This window comes from Staurois parvus, unplaced genomic scaffold (genome assembly GCF_062004578.1).
Source record: "Staurois parvus isolate SC_StPar_1 unplaced genomic scaffold, SC_StPar_1.0 ptg000019l, whole genome shotgun sequence".
NCBI lineage: Eukaryota > Metazoa > Chordata > Amphibia > Anura > Ranidae > Staurois > Staurois parvus.
Genome location: NW_028317815.1, coordinates 24,820,289 through 24,839,920, shown reverse-complemented (window position 1 = coordinate 24,839,920; position 19,632 = coordinate 24,820,289). Strand labels below are relative to the sequence as shown.

At 39.8% G+C, this 19,632-nt stretch overlaps 1 protein-coding gene across 5 annotated transcripts in view; it reads left to right on the top strand.

The window, feature by feature from the left end:
* CACNA2D1 (calcium voltage-gated channel auxiliary subunit alpha2delta 1) overlaps window positions 1-19,632 on the top strand; it is an 857,854-nt gene that overhangs the window by 676,092 nt on the left and 162,130 nt on the right. For all 5 annotated transcript variants that reach the window (XM_089685880.1, XM_089685888.1, XM_089685869.1 and 2 more), the window contains 2 exons: window positions 9,004-9,082; window positions 18,295-18,344. In XM_089685880.1, the coding sequence (XP_089542006.1) occupies window positions 9,004-9,082; window positions 18,295-18,344 (129 nt within the window). The remainder of the gene's footprint in view (window positions 1-9,003; window positions 9,083-18,294; window positions 18,345-19,632) is intronic.

The following is a 19,632-nucleotide window of genomic DNA, read 5'->3' as shown; positions in this document are numbered from 1 at the left end:
CCTCCTGTACCTCTACCCCCTCCCTCCTAGATTGTAAGCTCAAAAGAGTAGGGCCCTCTTACCCCTTGTGTGCTGTTTGATGTTACTGTACTGTTTCATGTATTGTCCCCCCCTATTGTACAGCGCTGAGCAAACCCTTTGGCGCTATATAAACTCGATAAATAAATAAATAAATAAATATATGAGCAATAGAATGGCTAACATGTTCTGAACTATGTTGGAAAATTGCTCTTGCTCTTCTAATGTATTCATTTTTATGCAATCATTTTGCTTCCAGTTATGTTGATTAAAATCCCAGGACACCATTTCTGTTTACTAAAGGAGTAGATAGTGTCATATGAGGGGCTAGGAGAGCTGTTTTAGTCCTTTGCAGGTTTTCACTTTTTAACAGTGAAAGCTTACATAGGAAGGTTTACCTAGTGGCAGGGGAGAAAAACAGGGATGAAAATAGCCATTGCAGGGTCACTTTGTTTTCTCATACAGGTTTAAAGCAACCAGATCTGCTTTAACGTCCCCTACCCCAGTGTTCATCTTTTTTTCACTTCCTCACTGCTCTGGGCAAACACATAGAGCAAGAAAACAGAGCCCTGTGTAAACTTTGCGTCAAATGCCATCAGGACTACCAGTAAATGTTCTATTCATAATGACGTTTGTAAATTTTTATCTAGATGACACTGTCAGCAAAGACATGTTTTGCCTGAACAATCTGAACATTAATATTTCCTGTAATCTAATATAGTGACATCTGTTTTTTATGCCAGAATTCCAGTGAAGTAACATTTTGTGTGACTAGAACATGTGACAGTTCTTTAACTTTGCAGAGGGTCAGACATCAGTATCTTATGGTAAATCCTAAAATAGCTGAGCACTGAAATGAGTACTTGTTTCTGTAAAATAAACATGTCATGAGTTTTGATAAGGAAATTGAGGCTGGAAAAGTAGACTTGTTTGTAATATTTTTTAATATTTAATATTAGTATTTAATTTTGTAATATTATTGTAACACAACATATTTTTTATTATTTTTTTATTTATTTGCATGGTGACTTTTACATTGCACACAAATTATAAGTATTTATGTGCAAGGTAGCCACTCTTATTATTCTTACATATTTTTGGTAATGGATATATTGTGTAAATTATATGAATGTGCTAAGATTTCTATTTTAATTCTAAAAAAAATTATGCTTAGTGTAACCTATATCAGGGTTCCCCAAACTTTCTAAACAAAGGACCAGTTTCCCATCCATAAGACTTTGGTGGGCTGGACCATGGTTAGTAGGAGTAAAAAATGCTCCAGCATCAGAACTAAAGCTGGCCATACATGGATTCAAATTCAGCTGGTTCTGCAGGAACTGAATGAATTTTGATCCATGTATGGATAGACTGGTTGCATACAAGTCGATATAGCAACCAGCTATGGTATACAACCAGCCAGAAATGTTTCTCTTGATCAGTGTCTTCAGCTATAGCTAGCGGTGCTGATCAGTGTATTCTGATAGCGGGGAAGTCTCCCGGCTGTGAGAACATAATAGCTCAGCGGGAGGGATTCTCACATCCATATCGAATGTGTGGATGGGAATCAAGTAATTTTCTTTTGTTCATAATAAAAGAATCCCTTCTTCTGGGTATTGTTGTTAGTGGGAATAATAAAATTACATTGGCAGTAATAAAATACCACCCGCTTCCGTTACACAGTGTTAGTATTAAAAGATTATTCCTCTCCCACCCTCCTTCCTGGCTGCTTATTAGCAGCAATAACAGACCAATCCAACCCCCAAGGCGCTCATTATGACATCATATCCTGACCCCCCTTCCTGGCTGCTACATTAGCAGCAATAACAGACCAATCCAACCCCCAAGGCGCTCATTATGACATCATATCCTGGACTATACAGGTACCATGGGCCAAAATATTACTCCTCCTCAATGCACCTCATAAACACAGCAGGTTGCTGGAACATTTTGCCTGACATGTACTGCCACTCTACACAGTGACTGCCTAGGTATTTAATAAAAAAGCCCTGCATGTAGGGCCTTTTTATTGCAGGGGTCAGTTCCTGGCAGTCATCAGGCCATGGTTTGGGGACAATGGTCGCTGATGGCAAAACCTCATTGTGAAATAAAACTCTAATTACTAGGTCACATTTATAAATATGCATCTGAATTCTCCCATACCTAAATATGGGTGCCAATTCCAGAAAGAAATTTTGTTTATTCATCAATGGGGCAGGCAGGGTTTAGAAGTTCGGTCTTTTTGTCACCTGTGCCCATTGTAAGGTATTTTCCATCTCTTCCTGTCAGGTCCTGAAGTGATGGAAAGTCTGCTGAGCAGGTTGACACATTTTTCCATTCTATCTGCCAGCCCCGGGGTCATTACAGGACACAATATTGAATTAGGCACGGATCCTGAAGAAGCAATTTACCACACAAAGCTTTGATCCTAGAGACCATATAATGGATATTTGCATTTACTGAACGGTTTCTATATGATCTTTAATGCCATATTAGGAAGAATTGCATGTAGTCTATATTCAACGTTTGCCATAAATGTTAGATTGTCACACATTTAATAGACTTTATTTTTAATGACATAACAAAGGTGATTTTTTTTTCATATACGTTTGTGTTTTCTCTGAGTGGTGTATTCAAAGTCCCAGTTTTTTTCCCTCACCCTACTTTGCTATTTGGGGAGAGAGGTTTTGTAGTTCTATTTGAAATGAAGGGATGGTGCCCACATGGTAATTAGATAAGGAATAAGACAAACCCACCTTTTGGCTTTCTTGCCTATTTATGCAAAGGCAAAACTTTTTTTAGTTTTGGATAGAGTAGGCAAGGGTTAAAACCCCTGACACTTTATTTTTTATTTTTTGTCTGTGTCTCATTGGGAACATTTCCCTTCATTTCTTGTATCCGAAACACAACAGATAGGAAATCCCTACAAAGAAAAGGCACATTCTCACCTAATAACATCAGGGGGTGTCCAGATTGTGGCACATTAATACATACTCTCTGTCATTGTCAAGTGCTTAAGGCGATGTGGCAACAAGCTGCCAATAAAGCTAACTAAATTGCTGGTTCTAGTATATCTCTCACTATGCCGATATTTCTATCCGCACCCTTCCCCAATGTCCCTACCCCATGTGAAAGATTACTGTATACCCTGTTTCTCTCTATCCATTGGGCAATAGCTCTAAATTGTCAGTCCCCTTCAGTATCTTGGTCCCAAGCTACCTCCAGAATGGAAATTATAAAATTGTCTGGATGCATCCATCACACTCTCCAGTACACATCTTTCACATTGTTTTAGGGTTTTTATTGTCTTTCCAAACTGTTGTTGTTTCCTTTTTATGTACTTACCAGTTCTTGGGTCTCATTCAAACCAAGTCATGATATCATATCACTTTTTTTCTTCTCCCATGACTGAAGTCTTTTTATAGATATGTATATACATTTTGGAAGTCACTTCCTAGATAATATATTATAGTGTATTCTAAGCATAAGCATTTGCATGTATTTGTTGACGCTATCGCTTGGCTTGGCTTGGCTTGGTTAGGTTCCTTTTTGTTAATTTCTGTAATATTTGGACACTGTTTTGTATTTTCTCCTGCTTTTTTTCAATAAAATCATTTGTAAACAAAAAAAAAAGAAAAGGGACAGATGTCACCCAAACAAGTGTCTATTAACTTGACAAACTTGAAAATATCTAGTATAAAGTAGCCCTAATATCTTTTTCCTAGCTCGATCATTCTCACATACCTTACTGCCATTCGTGTAATATTGCAGACACGTAAAATATTTCTAGTCAGTAAAGTTTATCAGACTTAATTATGATAATAGTATACTAATAATGTTAGTACTGTAAGCCATTTCAAACTGTCAGATTTTATGTTGTGCTGATGTACCTTATGTAAACTAAAATGTAAATGTCAGCTTTGGGTACTGTACTTTATATTTCATCAGTGCTATTTGCAATCCTGTATGTAATAATATTACCATGGTCTTCAATGCCTGTTAAGCTGTCCATATACAAATAGTTTATTTTAAGTTTTCTCCAGCCGAACTATACAGCAAGGTTTGATAATTCTTCTGCGTGGCTATTGTAGTTTGTTAGCCAGTCCCCATCTGTCAAAATATCCAAAAAGAAGCTGTATCTGATTGGATGCAGCCACTATTCACTCAACAGTTTTCTGAACTGGATTTTTTATTTTTCAATCAAGGGATCTTGGGCAGGAGGTGGCCAACAGGGCCACCCACTGAGCGATTTTCAGATGGTTGATTAGAAAATTTGCTCCATGTATGGCCAGCTTCAAGCTGTGTGCCAGAATGGGTTTAATAGATAGGCTTGATGGCAGTGGCTGGAAGTGATGGCACTTGGATGCACAGTAGTAGATTGTTGACTACTCAGTGTGCTAAGCACACAAGGTAAGATGATATTCACCTTACTGTGCCAATTCTGACACTTCTCTCATATATGCAAAAATCAGTGTTTTTTTTTTGTTTGCAAAAAAATTACTTAAAACCCCCAAACACTATATATTTTTTTAGCAGAGGTCCTAGAGAATAAAATAGCAGACGTTGCAATTTTTTATGTCATGGAATTTGTGCAGCGATTTTTCAAATGCAATTAAAAAAAATAAATAAACTTTAATGAATTTAAAAAAAAATACAATATATAACCCTACTTTTTTGTAAAACATGAAAGATGATGTTACGCTGAGTAAATAGATACCCAACATGTCAGCTCGTGGAATGGTGCCAAATTACGGTACTTAAAATCTCCATTGGCAACTCTTTAAAAATTTCTACAGGTAACCAGTTTAACCGGGGGGGGGGGACACCCATCGCTTCTAAAAGTGATCTAGGATCCTAGCAGTGGATTCTCCAGTGGCTCACTTTTAGCAGAAAGAGAATCAACAGCTGAAAAAAAAATAAAAAGGTTATGGCATATTGCTGCAGCCATAACCCTGGTATTCCACTTCCAACCGTAGACATCTTTTGATTATGGCTCGGTTGTGAACTGGATATACAACATTATATCACACAATATTTAATTTATATTTAAATTGTAATTGTAAAACTTATTCACACCAATGCAATTTTAGTCACGTCCCCTGATTCATAAAGTGAATTACATTTGTAGACAAAGCAGGTTAATGGACATTTTATTAGAAACATAAGAGAAGCAGATACAAAACATGAAAAACGGAGGGTCTGCTGAAAATAAGTCCTTCTACTCTTTATAGCTGTGTGCTTTTTTGCAAGTCTGTACATGCTTTCACACATGAGCCCTGAAATTCTAATGTCATTGGAGATTAGGCATTTGTTTGAAGCTGGTTAGTAAAGTGATGCACTGAAGAAATAATTTGTCAAGTGCAATGACATCTACAGTACTTATTAAAATAGTCATGAAAGCCGTTGCTTTACATTTATTATACATTTTTATCAAAAGTATAGAACTTGATACTTAAATGTTTGTGTAAACTGGTTTCCTCCTTTACATTACAGAGGTCAGTGCTTAATGCACTGCATTCTTTATAAACTTGTCCTGGAATCATCTGCAGTTAGTAGATGTAAATGTATAGTGCTTATGTGTCTGGTATATCTCAAGTGAGTTTTGTGTAGGTCTGTGCTGGGTCATGTGCAGGGTTGATTCAGCTCTGTTAGCATTTTACATTTTTCATTCTCTTCAATTTCCACAAGTACTCTTCCAATTAATGATCCATTCAGATGTTGTTAGGGGTGTTCACAGATAATTGTTAAGAATATTCTTTTTTTCATGTTATCTTTTACTAGGGAAGGTCAAAAGGAAAAAAAACTGTCTTTGTCATTGTTAACGCTATAAAATTCTGCTGACATTTATTTGATAGTACATTTGCTGTGTGTACTTATTTTGGAGAATACACTATTTGTGAGATATTTTGAGCAATTTGTCATTAACTAAATAATGAAATTGCTAAAACATGCAACTTGATGCCAGAGCTCATTGAAAAAATCAAAAAATGCACTGGAACAGGAATAGAGGGTAAATCATCAAATGGGACACTTGCTTTGGTGACAACGGTCTCAGAGGAGATTTCCCTCACTATGGAGGGATATCCTCTCACGGCCTGTCCTGTCTGCAGGAAAGGAAGATAATGGAAATCTCTCCTATTGAAAAAAGAATTCAGACATGGAGTTTATCTATTTCCTACTCCAATTGAAACAGAAAAAAGTTTTGGCTCCAGATATACTTTAATTAGTTCTAATGTGATGAAAGCATTCATCAGCACTTTATGCTACATATTTCAGCGTACTGAGTTTAGTGCTATTAGGATATTCTAATCTTCATCGAGTCCTAACATGGTCCCTTAATACATTCTCTCATGATTATATTATTATTGACTGCTCAAGCCCTGAAAAGGAGGGAGGCTTTTTCACCCGAAATGTGATAGCTGTGTTTGATGCTCTTAGCCATCAAATATTTCAAAAAGACCTTCACATGAAATAAACTTTAGTACCAGACACTCCTCAGCCCACATCCAAGAATTTTTCCATCTATTGCGTGCTCCCATTGTCACAATCAGAGAGGTTGCAGTCTAGGACCAGAACAAGATCCGCCCACACTATATTTTCATCAGGGATGTGCTTCTTTGAAGGAAAATGCACCTTATGGTATATCTATCAGAACCAATTTTAACTACTTTTGGTCCAGCAATATCATTCACATAGCGTGTTCTCCCCTTAATGTAAATGTTTGGTGCTCTTAGAGTTAAAATGTACAAAGCACAGTGTAATTGTTTTAATGTTGGTTGAGAGCTTACTTAGAATTCAAGGTATAGCCTTGTTACACAACTACACCTAATCATCTAAAGGATATTAAATGATTGTTTGCATGTTGATTGTGGTATGCTTGGATGACCATTGAATAATCAAAAATATATGTGATGGAGGTGCAAGTGGAACAGACCACATGCAGAAAGCAAAGGTGATTATGGAGTTCTTTATTGGGGGATTAGGCTGACAGAGGGTTGGGGAAGGATAGGTTCACAAGGGCCGTCTGGACACAGACAGAAAATCAAGATAATCTGGGATGACAGGGGTTAGGTCCAGCGCACAGCAGTAATCCGCGCAGAGTATGACACAGCAGGGTTAAGTCTAGCCCACAACAGGGATCCAGGCACAGGGAGGTATGGCACAGCTGGGGTTAAGTCTAGCATATAGCAGTGATCTGGACACAGGGGATATAGAAGCACAGTCAGGGTTCAGTCCAATGCACAGTGGTGATCTGGGCACAAGGGTTATAGCACATCAGGGGTTAGGTCAAGCACACAGCAGTGATCCAGGCACAAGGAGTTTGGTGCAAAAGGGGTTAAGTCCTTATGGTAGCAATCTAGGCACACAGCAAGGGCAGGCAGTGCTCTGGCACAGCAATGGTGAAGTCCCTATCACAGGTCAGCAATCTGGACACACATCAAGGGTGGACAGTGGTATGGTACAGCAAGGGTTAAGTCCTTAGCACAGGACAACAATCCATGCACACAGCAAGGGTGGGTTGGATAGGATTCTGGCACAGCAAGAGTTAAGGGACTCATTAGCCAGCAGACAAGAGCATCCAGGTGAGGGAATTCAGAGGCTGGTAGAGGAGGAAGGCCAGGCAGAGGTCTTTTGCAGTTTGCTAGGTCCTGGTAAGGGGGGAACTGTGAAGTCTGGCTGCAGCACAGGACCACACACAACATATAAGCAGAATAAGGGGGAGAGATAACAATGCGCTCCAGGCCTCACTCCAGTATTCATCTCTGGAGCTGGGCACGATACTGTGTCCAGGCTACTCAAAGCTTGGTGTTGGCTTGACCTGGCAACAGGTTCTGCCCCAGGCCACAAACAGGAACTCGGCATTTATCTTCAGCAGGCACTGAATCTTGGGAACAGTGTGACCCCGCTGTGCCCACCAAGACAGTTGGGGGGGGGGGCGGTGTGTGCAGTAACAGGCATGTAGCTTTCATGTGGTGAATACACATGTAGGTACTTCAGGGAGGCAGACTGCCTAGAGCTCAGTTAGGAGGACAGGATGAGGTTCTCAGCAGGGGACAGCTCCCTGGTGCCCATCACAGAAATTATGTAATCTGTGCCCAGGTGCCAGGGTTTATGATGGCAGTTAGCTGGGCCATGCAGGGATAGTAGGGGGACCAGAGCTGGGGCAGAGGAATGATTTGGGGAGGGAGGCAAGCAGGGTGAGCTTGCCAGTATATAGGTGGTGATGTCAGAAACTCAAAAAAAGCTTCTGACCTAATGACCCAAATGGTTATTGATCTTCATGGGTTAGAGTATCTGTAGGCATGAGTTGCCTGATATGGCCATTTTTCAACTGCATCGAGAGATGATTTAATGTCTGTAGTCAGGTAGACGCATGGCAGTACATTTCCACTTTTTCAGTCGAAATGGACAAAACTCTACTATATGTTTGTTTTGTGTTCCCATATAAACCACATTTCTTAGTAGAAGGTGTAATGGCTGACTTCAGAGATTTTTGAACAATGTGGATCTTTCCTAAAAACAGGATGAGCTACCTCTCATTACCATACAATGCTAGAAGCCCAGCTACTAAACTTTTAATTGTTTGTTAGAACAGACAGTGTTCAAATCTAGTTACAACTGATAATGAAGATCTGTCTGTGTAGGACAGACAGGGTTAATTATGGCAAACACAGTTACCCAGTTCCCTTATGAGCAAAGAGATCCATGTAAGATTTTACAATGCTGTTGGTTCCAGAATTGAGCATAAAAAAGCAGAACTTTTTAAATACATTATGCTGTGTGAATGAGAACATTTAACAAATATAAAGTACTGGTGTTATCCAAATTTTACTGCAAAAGTGACAATGCAAGTTATGTTCCTAATCGTGAAATCTATAGATAATGTTAAACCATATAAAGCAACTAAACCTAAACTTACATAAACTGAAGAAGAGTTGCATATTATTTAATGCCTAAGTAATTACCAGTTTTTCCCATTTTTTCTAGGTCAGAGTATTTACCTTTTCTGTTGGACAGCATAATTATGATAAGGGGCCGATACAGTGGATGGCTTGTGAGAACAAAGGTACAGTAAAAAAAATATGCATGTCTAAGGGTGACCACGATTAGGTTTTAAGCTATTTAGAATCTGTTGAAGACTCTATATCTTTATCAGATATACAGTTGCAAGAAAAAGTATGTGAACCCCTTGGGATTACGTGGAGTTTTGCATGAATTGGGCATAAAATGTGCTCTGAACGTCATCTAAGTCACAACAATAGAAGAACACAGTCTGCTGAACATAATACTACACAAACATTAGATGTTGCCATGGTTTAATTGCACATAACATGTAAACATTCACAGTGCAGGGAGGAAAAAGTATGTGAACCTTTGGACTTAATAATTGGTTGACCCTCCTTTGGCAGCAATAACCTCAACCAAATGTTTCCTGTAGTTGCAGATCAGACCTGCACAACGATCTGGAGTAATTTTGGACCACTTCTCTTCACAAAACTGTTTCAGTGTAGCAATATTCTTGGGATGTCTGGTGTGAATCGCTCTCTTAAGGTCATGCCACAGCATTTCAATCGGGTTGAGGTCAGGACTCTGACTGGGCCACTCCAGAAGGTGTATTCTGTGCTGTTGCAGCCATTGTTTTGTTGAATTACTTGTATGCTTTGGGTCATTGTCCTGTTGCATCACCCATCCTCTGCAGAGCTTCAGTTGGTGGACAGATGGTTGTACGTTTTCCTGCAAAATGTCTTGATAAACTCTGGAATTCCTTTTCCCATCAATGACAACAATCCGTCCAGGCCCTGAGGCAGCAAAGCAGCCCCAAACCATGATGCTCCCTCCGCCATGTTTTACAGTGGGGATGAGGTTTTGATGTTGGTGTGCTGTGCCTTTTTTTCTCCACACATAGTGTTGTGTGTTCTTCCCAAACAACTCAATCTTGGTTTCATCTGTCCACAGTATATTTTTCCAGTAGTGCTGTGGAACATCCAGGTGCTGTTTTGCAAACTTCAAACGTGCTGCAATATTCTTTTTAGACAACAATGGCTTCCTCTGTGGTGTCCTCCCATGTACTCCATTCTTTTTTACTGTTTTCCTTATTGTAGATGTGTCAACAAAAATGTTAGCATGTGCCAGAGATTTCTGTAGGTCTTTATCTGACACTCTGGGATTCTTCTTTACCTCATGCAGCATTCTGCGCTGTGCTCTTGCAGTGATTTTTACAGGACGACCACGGCTAGGAAGAGTAGCAACAGTGCTAAACTTTCTCCATTTGTAGACAGTCTGGTCACATCGGGTGCGACTTGGCATGCGATTTGCATGCCAATGCGACTTGCAAATCGTATGCCAAGTCGCACCCTATTGTCCGCAATTAGAGCGGTCAAATCGGTCGGATCCGCACCGATTTCTAAAGTAGTACACGTATTACTTTTGGTGCAATTTGCATAGACATCTGTGTCAGATGTCTTGCAAATCGCTCCTGAAATCTCCACTAAGTCCCATGATTTCAAAGTTGGGTTAGATGTGACCGTGGTGTAAGATGTGATGGGTTGTGTTGCAGGAGATTCCCTGATTGTAGTTCTCAGGCATACTCAAGCAGGTAGCTGCTGGGAACTAAGGTCTGATAGACAGATAAGAGTCCCTTGCAGTGCTGAGGTGCAGGAATCACAGGTCAGTAGGTAGTACAGCCCAAGCTAGCAGGCACTGGGAACAGCAGTACACAGGGACACACAGAGGCACTAGGAACAGTGGTAGTAGTACACAGGGACACAACGTATTGGAGTGCGCAGTAATGCACAGAGATAAACAGATCAGTAAGAGCAGAGAGAAGTGCATGAGGACACAGAACTCAAAACAAGCTAGAAATACAAAGAGTGTTACTGAAGCTGACTGCACACACAGAATGCTGCTAATGAAAGGCAGGCTAGAACTCACAGGCAGGGGCATATCTACCGCGAGGCAAACAAGACGTTTGCCTAGGGCTGCAATTTTTAGGGGGGCGTCACCGCCCTCAGAAGAAGGGATCTTTTTCACAGCGGAGGACAGTAGGAAGATTGATGTGGTGGGGCGTGGGGGAGGGCAGTTGCAGAGCGTTGGTCGTGTACCTCTCCCTCCAGCAGCTGACAAGCCAGGACAAGGGGGCAGCCTGGAGCAGGGAGACGAGAAGCGTCAGAGAGAAAAGAGCCCAGAGGAGGTGAGCTGTGTTGTCTTCTGTGGGCTCTCCCTCCTGTCATTCATCCAGTACATTACACTGACACTGATCACTGACAGATCGTATGGGACTGCAGAGAGAGAGGAGGAAGAGAGAGACAGGGAAGAGAGAGAGAGAGAGAAGAGAAACGGAAGAGAGAGAGAAAGGGAATAGAGAGAGAAAGGGAAGAGAGAGAGGGAGAAAGAAAGAGGGAAAGCGGGAGAAAGGGATGGGGGAAGGGGGGGGTAGAAGAGAGAGAGGGAAGAGAGAGAGAAGGAGAGGGAAGAGAGAGAGAGAAGAGAGAGGGGGAAGAAAGAGAGAGAGGGGTAAAGAGAGAGAGAGGGAAGAGAGGGGGGAACAGTGGGGGGAGAGAGAAAGAAAGAGAGAAAGAGGGAGAGGGGGTGAGAAAGGGAGAGGGAGGGAGGGAGAGGGAGAAAGAGAGAGAGAGAGAAAGAAAGAGAGCGAGAGGGAAGAGAGGGAGAAAGAGAGGGGGAGAGAGGGAGATAAAGAGAGAGAGAGGGAGAAAGAGAGAGGGGGTAGAAAGAAAGAGAGAAGAGATGGGGAGAAAGAGAGAGATAGAGGGAAGAGAGAGGGGGTGGGGAAGAGAGAAAGAAGAGAAAAAAAGGGAGAGAGAGAATCGTATATACATACACACACTTATTGAACTCTCTCGCTTTCTCATTGGGGAGGGGGGAGGGGGGGGGTCGCAAAATTTTTGTGTTGCCTAGGGCAGCACAAAATTTAAATACACTACTGCTCACAGGGGATCACAAAGGTGCATAGAAGCTGAAATCTGGCAGAAAGGAAACAGAGGCACAAGGGCACTGCAATGCTCAAAGGACATAACAAGTGCAAGGATGAAGGTTGAAAGCAGGAACAGGCTGAGAGTCACTGTGAACAGTCATAGGGACAGTGGGAGTACAAAAAAAACACTAAAAAGCACCAAGGAGATTCTTGCAAACACATGCTAGGAACATGGGGGATTGACTACAGGGTCACTAGGAAACCTAGGGTCACTATGTGTTTATCTAAAAGTCAGGGACACCAGGAGTCTTGGGGTCACTCAAAAATGTCTTGGAAAATAAGGAACATTAGGAAGTACTGGTGGGTCACTAGAAGTCTTCTCAGGAAATTAAGAACACAAGGAAGCACATGGGGTCAGTAGGAATCATCTTAGGACACCAGGGAAACAAGGATGCACTAGGGCACACTAGAAACCTTCTCAGGAAGCCAGGGGCACAAGGAAGCACTGAGGGGAAAGGGGGGGGGGGTGCGGTACATTATGAATCCTTTTTGGTAGGAAACACTGTAGAACTCTAGGAATCTTCAAAATCACTGGGGGATCTAGTGCGGGGAATACTTTTGCTCAGGCAGTGCCTGAGGAAATGAGCCCAGCTTAAATAGAGAGAGAGATAGCCTGGATGAACTGACCTGGACTGGGCTGGGTATGTAGCGAATTGAATCAATAACATGTGGGTATTCAATCTTGAGAACAAGTCTTGTGGGATAAAGGTAACAGCAGAACCTTGTGAGTTAAAGCTACATCTACCTGCCTGCTGGTCCTTGGGAATAGAGCTGACATATCAACGGAGGTGATGAAACATTCTCTTGCCTCTGCTTTATATTGAGACCTATAGCAAACAAGTAGGAAGCTTCACTTTCATCAATCACTGTGTGCTTCACACTGTTGCCAACCACCGGGACGTGTTTACGTGTGGTAAACACAACCCCAGGCTTATGACCAGGACTGTCTTGTGCCAATGGTAAAGCATGGTGGCAGCGCAATCATGGTTTGGGCAGCCATATCTTGGTACTTGCAGGGTCTCTCATCACCTTTTTGGTGAATTTTGGCCGACCATATGTACCCCATAGTGCAGACATTGTTTCCTGAAGACAGCGCCATTTGCCAAGATAATAATGCTCTGATTTATACAGGTGGTATTGTCAAATCAAGGTTTGACAAACATGCAGATGCAGTCTCACATCTTCCCTGGCCGCCGCAGTCACTGGACCTCAATATCACTGAGCCTGTATGGTCAATTTTTGCATGAAGAGTAGTATCGCATTCCATTATCAGCCATCCAAGACCTATATTTGCCAATTCCCAGGAGAATTCAGGCCATCTTGGATGCCAAAGGTGGTCAAACACCAAATGAAGTAACAATTTTGTTATTTTACCTGGTGTTTCCATAATTTTGTCTAACACTGTGACACTTGCCTGCCATAGTCATACAGTTGCAGTACTCATGGCTATCTGAATGCCAGACCAGCAACAAAATCTGATAGGATACAGCCACTGCTCAGTCAACAAATTTCCACATGGCTTCTTCAATTAATTTTGTAGTCTAAGTATGTTGAGCCAGGTGGTACCAAGAAGGTCATCCATGGCTCAAATTTTAGCCACTTCAGCAGAAATTGTACAAAATTTGAGCTGTGTATGGCCAGATTCATAATAGCACTATGACTATCACAATCTCATGATGGAATATATTAAAACAGAGCTAAACTCTTGTTCAGTTTGTTTATTGGGGTTACAAAGAACAGACAACTAGACACTTCAGAAATAGACCAAAGTACTGGTGCATGTGTGAATTATTTACACAAAAGACCAAATCCTTGAGGTGTCATAGTGATCATTAGGCAAAGTAACATAGTCACAATAGATGTACATAGTAGGCAACACCTAGTTCCATTAAGAAGGCAACTATAACCTATGGTACATATACAGCTGTGTTCAAAATAATAGCAGTGTGTTGAAAAAAGTGAATAAAGCTCAAAATCCTTCTAATAGCTTTTATTTCCATACACACAAATGCATTGGGAACACTATGCATTATATTCCAAATCAAAACATGAAGAATAATATATCAAATTTGTGTTGTTCCTCTAAAACAATTGAAGAAAAGTGAATATTAGACTGTTCCAAAAATAGCAGTGTTTGTATTCTTCTTTACAAACTCAAACATTCACTATATAAACTGAAAAATGTTTGAAGATTTTGCTTTCCTTTGAATCACTTAATTAATATTTAGTTGTATAACCACTGTTTCTGAGAACTGCTATACATCTGTGTTGCATGGAGTCAACCACCTTCTGGCACCTGTGAACAGGTATTCCAGCCCAGGATGATTGGACTACATTCCACAGTTCTTCTCTATTTCTTGGTTTTGCCTCAGAAACTGCATTTTTGATGTCACCCCACAAGTTTTCTGTTGGATTAAGATCCGGGGATTGGGCTGGCCACTCCATAACGTCAATCGTGTTGGTCTGGAACCAAGATGTTGCACGTTTACTGGTGTGTTTGGGGTCATTGTCTTGTTGCAACACCCATTTCAAGGGCATTTCCTCTTCAACATAAGGCAGCATGACCTCTTCAAGTATTCTGATGTATTCAAACTGATCCATGATCCCTGGTATGCGATAAATAGGCCCAACACCGTAGTATGAGAAACATCCCCATATCATGATGCTTGCGCAACCATGCTTCACTGTCTTCACAGTGTACTGTGGCTTGAATTCAGTGTTTGGGGGTCGTCTGACAAACTGTCTCCGGCCACTAGACCCAAAAAGAACAATCTTACTTTCATCAGTCCACAAAATGTTGCGCCATTTCTCTTTAGGCCAGTCTATGTGCTCTTTGGCAAATTGTAACCTCTTCAGCACATGTCTTTTTTTCAACAGTGGGACTTTGCAGGGGCTTCTTGCAGATAGCTTGGCTTCACATAGCTTCTAATTGTAACAGTACTCACAGGTAACTTTAGACCTTCTTTGATCTTCCTGGAGCTGATTGTTGGCTGAGTCCTTGCCATTTTGGCTATTCTTCTATCCATTCGATTGGTAGTTTTTCGCTTTCTTCCACGTCTTTCAGGTTTTGGTTGCCATTTTAAAGCATTTGCGATCATTTTAGCTGAGCATCCTATCATTTTCTGCACTTCTTTATATGTTTTCCCCTCTCCAATCAACTTTTTAATCAAGGTATGCTGTTCTTTTGAACAATGTCTGGAACGACCCATTTTCCTCAGAATTTCAGAGAGAAATGCACTGTAACCAGCATGTACAACATTTGCTGCCTTCCTTCCTTAAATAAGGGCAATACTTGCCACCTGTTTTTCAAAGAATGAATGACCTCACAAATAGAACTCCACACTGCTATTATTTTGAACATGTCCCTTTCAATTAGTGATTAAATTACACAGAATCAGCAGCATGCATGCCATGACTGTTGGGTCTGTTGGATTTCTATTACTCTACTACACCTGCTAGTAAATTATTTGCCATGTAGAAATATCATTTCTACCAAAAAAAGTGATTGATCAGGTTAGTGATGTCTGACTGCTATTATTTTGAACACAACTGTGTCTGTTAGAATAGGATCGACTAGACACCAGTCACCTCATGGGTGTCGAAGGCTCAGTGAGCAAAGAAGAACCAGAATAAAATTCCAGAGCTAAACTCTTTCAATAAACATTAACTATTTTGAAAGCATTAGTAAACTCAGTAAAAATAAATAAATAAATGCATACATACATAAATAATAATGCCCCCTGCATGTTTAAGTTATAATGTGCTAGTATGTATCACATGCTAACACATTATGACAGACTTACCTGTCAAACAGAGCTCTGTGGCTCTACGCTATCACTACTCCTGCTGGTCCTGGGCACTTTCATCTTCCCTTGGTCTTTCTTCCATATTCCATCTCTTCAGCCGCTTGAATGGACCAGCTGCGATGAGGTCACTTTCACACATGTGCAGGGGAGTCACATCACCACCGCATACAGCGGTTGCCGTAAATGTGGTCTGAGCTACTTATCTATGGCTCACATCACACTACCACTGACAGGCGGGGAAGGGCAATTATGACAGAAGAATCCACTAAGATAAAAATTCTGCCTGTCTGCTGATTTTGTAAACATCAGTTTGAAACAACTTGAATTCTTACTCTACTAGCTTTAGTAAATAGATACGAAAGTATATTATGTTTACTTATTTTAACTTTTTTTTTAAATTTCTTCAGTTGCTTCTGGCCTATGACAAAATTATGCCGTACATCCCATGAATCTTCACGGGTATTTTTTTTTCTTTCATCTGGTGCAAAAGGGGAGGAGCTTTCTCAGTTAAGCACCCTCTCCTGTCTTAATGCCTGAGCTAAGGGCAGATAGATTCCAGGAACTAAATGCTACATAAATCATCTGCCCTTAATCAAGACAACCATGGCTTGTAAAGCTAGGGGATATTTTTCAACTTGATTTCTCAATAAAATAAAACATGAAGACATACTGTAGATGAATGGGTGAGTTTGCTGTGAATATTAAAAATTACTTAAATAGTGTTTTTAGTTTGTGGATCTCAGATACAGTTAAGTTCCGCTTTCAGAGGAACTTACTGAGATCATGGTATATTCTGTGGTATATAGCTATACAGGCTATGGTAATATCACCTTTGAAGAGCTAACTAGGTTAAATGCAGAAAATAAGTTGTTTTAGAGGGCAGTAAATGACTAAACCTGACTGTTTGCATATACCTACAAAAAAAGTAGACATAGTATACAATATAATATTCATAAAGATAAAATATAATGCGGTTACATTTAGCCTTTTTTTCTACAATCCTCTGTAATCTAATTGATAGTGATATCTCCACCACTCACTAATGTGCTTTCATATCTAATATCAAGGTAACCAGCTGAACTCAACTTTCCCACCTAGTTTGGATTTCTTGTCTATATTAAATTATAGATTGTTTTTTTTTTACAATAAGGAATTATAATTATGTTTATAGTCCATGTAGATACCAGTGATTTTCATGAATATTTAACATTACCATTATTAACACATCCCAGTGGGTAATGACTTAAATTCCAAAGTTATTAGTTACTTTAAATAACTTATAGTGGTTAACAATCTTACGGATAATATCAGGGAAATACAATATATATGTAGTTGTAAAGTATTCAGTTTAAAGTAATTAGTGCTATATATGTTGTAGTAGATCTGATCCAAATGTGAAATATTAGATGTTATGATTGTTTTTATTCATACATTTCTATACAGTACTAGTTAGATGGGTTATAATAATAAATGAATAATATGAGTGTTTCCCATTTCTAAAAAAAAAAAAAAAAAAAACACTGTAGGGCGTATATCAGAACTGCCAAAATATATTTTCATTATGAGTAAAAAAAAGTACCATTTTCTTGGCACAAATAAAGAACTGCTGTTCCACAGCTTCCGGTCTAGTCACTCTAGGTCACAAGATTGCTAGGTACCAATAATAATGCAAATAGGTTAAATAAAACATTAAAAAATGCATAGTTTATGTTTAAAAGACATATTGCAGATCAAAATCTTATGTGCATCAATAACTGCTTGTCCCACTGATATCAACTGAATAGTTACTTTATTAATGCTTTCTACAACAAAAACAACCATGGAATTACATGATCATATGCGGCTGATCTTTGTATCCCAAAAATGTAAAACATATTTGTGGATAAGGTTTGATTTAAGTGAATCTTTTGATAACTGATCATGATAACACAAAAAAAAACTGTACTCTGCCCTTATGTTTAAGTTATAGAGTGACTGTACCTGCAGAGCGTTCTTTTGAAGTTCACTGTTTCTGTCAATACAAAATAAAATACAACAGTCTTAGTTGAATCAATTAAGTTTTGTTCAGTGTTGATGTGTATCCTGAAGAAATGGAATTTGCATTCTTTTTTTTTTGCTATGACAAAGAAGAATTATTTATATACAGTATCTCCTATATTGTAAGCTCCGAGGAGCAGGGCCCTCCTAACCCTCTTGTATTGAACTGTATTGTTGCTGTATTGTCTCCCGTTATATTGTAAAGCACTGAGCAAACTGTTGGCGCTATATAAATCCTGTATAATAATAATAATAATATATTCTTTGATTCGCTACCAATCTAAATTCTAAGTAATTTCATTAGAAGAAAGTTTTTTTAAAGAGTTTGCAGGAATCGCCAAAGTAACCCATAGCAAACAATAAAATGTTTTTTCTGCAGTAAATAATGCTGTGATTTTTGTCTCAGAATAACATTAACTTTACAAATTTTTAATCCTATTTTAGGTTATTATTATGAGATTCCATCCATTGGAGCAATTCGTATTAACACACAGGTCAGTATTTTATAATTTTCATATGTTTTTATTATGCAAGTTGACTTTAGTTTAGCTCTAACAGTACTACTGTAGCAAACATATTTATTATTACTTTTTAGTTCATCTAATGCTGACCATGCCTTATACAATCTGATTATATCATATTCTTTAGCTTTAGTATCAACTATGTAATATAGGGCCTGTGCAATTGTATAGGTTTGTGCTCATTTTACATAGTTTTGGTAAATGTAAATGAGATTGTAAAAGGATTGTACAATCAGATTGCAGTGTGTATGGCCACTCTCAGACTAAATCCTTTCTCTAAATTGCAAAAATACCCTTTAGAGATATTCTGAGGCAACAGCACTGGGGTCAGCACCGTCTGGTATATATCAGTAGTTGTCACCAGTAGTAAATTGTACTTACAGTGCAGTGCTGTTGTATGGGCTCACTTTAACTTATGTTTTAAGATTCACTGTAGTCTTCACGTGGCTATAGAAAGCCCATAAGGTGTCATAGGAGTAACACTTTTGGCATTGCTGTGAGGAAAGTGTCACAAATGGGAAATCCATTCCCACTAAAGGCAGACTGGCTTGCCAGGACTGGATAGCAGCCTGCTGTGGCTAGATGATATCTTAGGTCACAGAGGAGACACAGGCCTGATGACACTGAGTAAGCATTCCTGTTTGTTTAACAAAGGCCTTAAGGCTGAGATTCACAAGGAAGTCACAGGTACAGGTACGCTGGGTACACGTTGGAGTGCACAGTGAATTACAAAGTTGATGGGATGCAAGTTGTTGGCTGGAATACACTGGGAATCACACAGGTACTGGTTGCAGATTTCAGGTTGGAACATACTGGAAATCACAGAGGAACGTAGGAGTCAGGAACACTGGGAACATGCAAGGGTCACAGAGGATCACTGGAGGCACACTCAGAATGTCTCACACGGGACTTGGCAGCTAACTGGGTGATTATTTTTCTTGAATGCCAAAAAACACATGTGCCCACTCTTTAAGTCATATTCTGACCATAAATTGACTGAGGCACCAGCAGCTGCTTATTGGCTGCATGCCCAAAGTCACATGCAGGGGAGAGGCTGTGACAGTGGAACATGCCAGAGGTAGGTGTGACATTACCCTTCTTGATGAGGCTTTTCTATGTACTTGTTGAAGTCCTAGTTTCAACAGCAAGCAAAGGTGAAATCTCTTAGCATCTAAGAAATCTAAATCAGAGACCCAGGACATTGCTTCAGAACCAAAGCCTTTCCATTCAATCAGATATTGGAGCTTCCTGTGAGAGATTT